The 5,546-nt window shown below is 56.6% G+C and overlaps 1 protein-coding gene across 1 annotated transcript; it reads right to left on the bottom strand.

The window, feature by feature from the left end:
• Positions 1–2,663: 2,663 nt before the first annotated feature.
• SPRG_14819 (hypothetical protein) lies at positions 2,664–5,532 on the bottom strand (the record flags this gene model as incomplete). The annotated part of the gene is made up of 11 exons (XM_012353961.1): positions 2,664–2,813; positions 2,872–3,159; positions 3,268–3,384; positions 3,625–3,667; positions 3,712–3,964; positions 4,461–4,879; positions 4,931–5,026; positions 5,083–5,151; positions 5,199–5,293; positions 5,340–5,420; positions 5,467–5,532. Coding segments are annotated over 11 exons (1,677 nt in total), but the record flags the coding sequence as incomplete, so codon positions are not given.
• Positions 5,533–5,546: the final 14 nt, after the last annotated feature.

Raw genomic sequence — 5,546 nt, 5'->3', positions numbered from 1 at the left:
CGCCACGTAGCGGCCGTGAATACATACCACACACTATATGAACGACGTACATGTCGTTTCCGACGCAGCACGTAGCGCAATCACGCGCAAATCCATTTTCCATTTTTCGAGGTGCCGGCAGAATTGCTCATATACTTCACGTGACATCGCGGGGTTCCGAAGCTCCAAGGACCGTAAGACTGGCTGCCACAGTTGGCGATGGGTCTTGACCCGGTGTGCGACCAGTTTTTTTAGCGCCGTCGTTGCTTGGGCACTCACACCAAACTCGAACTGCCGAGCGTCGGTTTTCACGGAATACGACATGTAATTTCGGTGGAAAATGCATCGAAGTCGTGGAAACCGAAGGCGCCGTCTCTTTTTGTTCGTGTTAGGGAGCGTGTTGCATGTGGCCGAGGGAGGCAAAGTGCGCGCGATATCGCTGCGTGATGAGGCCATGTATCCCGAACAGTATTTCAGTATAGCGAAAAAACACACTATATCGAACTAGTGTTGGCCGCTGTCATTTGCTCTCGCTACAGAGGTCGCACGGCGACATTACATAGCATTTTAAACTCCTCAAAGTGTTGTCTAGCACTCTGGCAAGTATGGGCGATTTCGTTTTCAAATTTCATCTTGGTCGATCCGCCGGCGCGGCGGGCCTGTGGTTACCCAAATATGGTTATTAATGGTTGTAAATGGCGAACGCCAATAACAACGACAACAGACTCCAGAAAGACGACGTCGAGGCTACTCGCGCACCACTGACGCTGCTGCATTGTGCTCGAGGAGACTTTATCAACAGTCTGTAAGCACACGCTTACAGACCGAGCGATGAGGTATCGCCGGTCACAATGCAGCGTTCCTCGTCGGCCTTCCTCATTTTTGTCAACGCCAAGCCAAAGCGTTTCAGCCAATCAGAGGGGGAAGGATCTCACTTTCGAGCCAATCACCAGTGTTCTTGCCGCAGTTTTCAAACCCGTCATCGCCAACAGCACAGATACGTGGTACGTGGCAAGCCGTGCGCAGGCCTCAGGCCGAGCCGCTCACACGACGCCGCTGTAGGTATGGCGCAGCCTATCGATGCGTGACGAGCCACCGAGTCGACCCTTGGGCGGAGCTCTGGCCAATTTCTCGACGGCCTCTCTCGCACGTCGGCCGCGGAATCGCCTCCGAGATGCAAGATCTATGAGCTGTGTACGGCGCTGCAAGCGATGGCGCGATATCTAGCAACTTGAGCGCCGCATCATCATGCGCTTGCGCGGCCAGAACGGCTAGTGCTACGGTCGCATCCGATCCGACGGCGCGTCCACGTTTCGGTCGCTGCCGCCACACTCTACATATACGTACATCTCATCAACGCTCGACCTGTCTCTCGACGCCGAGCTTGCATCGTCGTTCTTGCGTATTGCAATATTGTGCTTCCCTTTTTTCGTCCTTCGTGACCGATAGCCCGTGGCCAACGTCGACACGCTCTGCTGACGCCGGCAAGACACACGCCATCCTTATCGCCGAGCCACACGGAAATGCTAGGAACCTGAACAGGTCGTGACGGCGGGCCTTGCCGCGACCGAGCGCCATGACGCAGGAAATCGCTCCATAAATACTAGAATGGGAGGGCGTGCGAGTTTGACGAATAAGGATACGCGACCAAAATCTCCACGTCATTCGTAAGGAGGATAAAAACACGCCACGCCATCGCAGACCACAAGTGTATGACGTGGCAGCGCAAGCGAGCTTTGTCGTTTCGTTGATAAGACGTATCTAAACAGGAAGGCCATCTCATGACCATTGATGTATACAAGCCAAAATAGAAGCATCGGGTCCGATGCCAATCCCAGTGCGACGGTAGCTGCTCACGACCAGCAGCCTCGTTGATGTCTATGTCGCACGCATGAAATGCACAAAGCTCCATGCAACCACCCTCGCCGCCACGTTTGCGTTGGATTCGGGCTTGCGAAAACCCGTCATGTTCGTGAACACCAGCAGCGCGCACTCTGGCACGCGGCAAATGGTCGCTTAGAAAAAAAAATCGCGTACGGTAACTTGTGAGACAGGCGACAGCCAATCAGAAGCCAGAAAACATCCCGTCTCGTGGTCGTCTTCTCGAAGCTCGACGGCCGCAGCTTTCGCGCGTTGCCCATGAACCGGTACTGTACACCATTCCAAGCGTCACGCGGTCTACTGTCAAGCACGACACGTCCTTGGATGCGTGGTTTGGCCGCCATCTTCGGTGTACGCGCTTCGTCTTCGAATGCATTTGCATGAACATCGTGTCTGCCTGGCCGCTCGCGCACCCACCACTGCACCACCACAATACGATGGACATCAACGACCGCGTCACCGTCACGCTGCACTACCTCACGCACTACGACGTCTACGATACGAGTCGTCGAGTGCTGTAACCAAATCTTTGCTGTCGTCGCACTACTTGTCTCCGACACCATCGTATTGTCTTCCACGCACGCCGTGTGGGAAGAAGTGCGTCGAGGATTGGAAAACATGAACGAGCTCCCCAACGTATACGAAGCACTTGCTTTGCCGCTATCACAACCAACAATACATTGGAAGTCGTCGTCGCATCATTGTTTGGAGATGGTCGTCAAACACTGTCGATACGAGATGAGAGACCGACATGATTGGTGGACAATTGTTAGCAGCTTATATTACAAATGGAAAATTGGGTCCTACGTCATGCGGTTGGTGGACTTCGCTGCCATCTCGCGCTCATAAGCAGCGATGTTTTCGGCAGTGCCGCGGAGGACCTTGTCGCCGTCTTGGTTAACGACCGTCTTGCTGCCACCGTACGTTCGCTGCGGATCGCCGAGCTGGATGATCTCGCAAGCCCTTGCGGGCATCTTGGGCAGACGGCACAGGCAAGATCCAGCTGACCACCTTGTCCGTCAGTAGCTTGGCTGACCGCACCATGCCGGATGCCTGGGGCGCAAGCATCGCTAAGGATGCTACCGCGGCACCGACCGCCACCGCCGGGAACAAGCAGGCCATGACACCTTTGATGGCGCCCTTGAGCGCCTCGCGGTACCATACCCCGTGCGGAACGCGCAGGGGGTATGGGTCACCCACGATGACTTTGTCCGACACCGTGTCGCGGACGTAAAGATAGACATCGCCATCAAACTCGTCGGGCATTGGCTCAAGACGCGCGATCGGCAAGTCGACCATCTCGCGTCAAAATGCAATGCGACAAATAGATCGCGGGCAGCTCGGCCTTGTGCTTCCGAACCTACGCAGCACGCTTACCAGTTGCGTATGTAGTCATGGCAAACTTACGGCCTCGATGGCCTTCGCCGTCGCGACGCGCTCGGTGGTCACGTGGCGCGCAATCGCCACCTGGCCAAGGCGCAGCTCGGCTTGCATGGCAAGGACGTGGCCCATGTGGGCATCCATCTCCGCCAGTAGTTGTTTCGCAACACCGACGGCGGTTTTCTGGCCTCGGCATTTTCGTCTCCCGCTGCCTACGCATACATAAGGGTTAGAACCACCTGCTTTCGGGAGGAAAGATTACTGGTACATATTGGATTCGTCGGCGCAGCGCTTCCTTCCGGCCTTTCCGGGCTCATTGGCTCTACAGCGTCTGTGAGCATAAACCATTCGATGCATGATGAAAAGTACATACACCGCAGCGACCCTCGCGTCGTTCTTGAGGTTTCGGTTGCGGGCGCGGCGGATCCTACGTATCCATGAGATAGGATGCCATGTACCTATAGGACGTACGCGCTCGCACACATGCCCTTGGCGTCGCTGTGGTCCTGGACAAGCCGCTGCCACGTCGATACATCACAGTAGCGCTCCAGTGCATCCCACACGGGCCAGAGGCTCGCTGGAAGGTCTTCCAGATGCGTCGTCTTGGCTGCGTCAAAGACGTCGCGGAATGGCACTTGCCGCTTCGTCGGGCCGCGCACGCCATAGAACGCGTCCAGATGGGCCACGAGCCCGTCAAAAGTGGCCGGGCCGCGCATCATCGTACCTGAGCGTGTTGACATCGGCCGGCAAATTCGGGAATGACCAATCCCTGAGCGACCATACAAATACCAAGTGACCCGTTTCGCGCGCGTTCGATTTTTTTAACATCTAAAAATAGAAACATCGGCGTCGGCTGCAAGAACTTTTCTTGGGATGGACCATCGACGGCACAGAGCGCGTGTGACGCTTGCCGAACCATGAAGAGCGTACCTGGCACGCCGACGACGCCATGACCGCGACAGAGTCGCGCGGCTCGGTAACGATGTGTTTTGGAAAATATTTATGTGTTTTGGGATAGAGCCTCGGTGTTTTGAAAAATGCTCAGGCCGAGCCCGACTGCGCGTGGGTGCATTGGCGATCCAATTGGACTTCGGATGATGGCCACGCAAGCTAACAGACAGTCGATGAGCCTGAGCTTCCGGACGAGAAAGATACCACATCTGCAAAGACGTCGCTGATGACAGGTCGAGCGCGTCCTTGGTGTTGGGGACGTCGTCCACCTTTTGCCGCATCGCTCGCTTCTTCGTCGTCGGCCTTTCCATCAAGCGTGGCCCGCGCCGTGTGGTCTTTTGCACTACTGACGTCCATAACGATAGCGGCAATCACCGCGACGAGACCGACGTACGCAAACCCAACAGGCAACATCGTGAGGTCCTTGGACACGACTTCGAAGAGCGAGATCATCTCGGTCGCGTTGAGGCGACAGAGGTACGAGCGCACGAGAGTTTCGTTGAGCGCCGCAAGCTGCGTGCGGTTGCGGACAAAGTCTTCGACGACGAGGACGGTGCGGTTGAACTCGGTCGCGTTCAGCGGCTGATTGGGAATGCGCACGATATGGAGTGACTGCACGAGCTTGTCGAAGAGCTCGAGGCGGAAGGTCGGGCGCGTCAGGACCGGCGTTGCGTACTCTTCACTCGAACTAGCAGCGCGCACGTGGCGGTTTTGACCAAGCACGGCCATGGCTGCGTACGCGACGAGCGCAACCAGCTTCAGCAGAGCCATCGGACTTGGTCCGGACGGCGCATCGGGCAGAACGGCACCGTAAACGGGCAAATCTACCGCGGGACTCCAAATAGAAGCGAGTCGAACGACAGAAGAGCGCACCTGGTTGAGGTGCGCGACAAAGATGTCGGCAAGTCTGGCGTGTGCACGCTGCACATGGCCGCAACATGGGCGAGCGGGAAGCACGACCTATGTATCTACGTGTACAGGGAGCCGTCGCGTCACGTGGTGCCTACCGGATTTCGGTGAGGACTTTGACTTGGGACGTGAGGCGCGTTGCGAGAATGTCGAGAGGAAAGTTGAGGTACTCGGGGCCTGCAGCCCGGGCCTCCTACACCGCACACGTCAATCTACGCACCACAAACGGGGCGACGCACCGAGAGCACTTTGCAGAGCTTGGCGACCACAAGCTTGATGGATTTGGGCGTGTTGGCCACTTGGTTGCACGCTTCACCAATCTACTCGACGCTTGTAGCAACACATGTACGACACAGCACGTCGTACCTGCTTCTTGACGTCCCTTCGGATCTTCTTGACGCGCGAGTCTGTCGAGTTGAGAATGGGCGCACTCGCTGCATCCACAT

The sequence above is a fragment of the Saprolegnia parasitica genome (assembly GCF_000151545.1).
Source record: "Saprolegnia parasitica CBS 223.65 unplaced genomic scaffold supercont2.141, whole genome shotgun sequence".
NCBI lineage: Eukaryota > Oomycota > Saprolegniomycetes > Saprolegniales > Saprolegniaceae > Saprolegnia > Saprolegnia parasitica.
The sequence above is the reverse complement of the archived record's forward strand: the minus strand, read 5'-3'. Positions and strand labels throughout refer to the sequence as shown.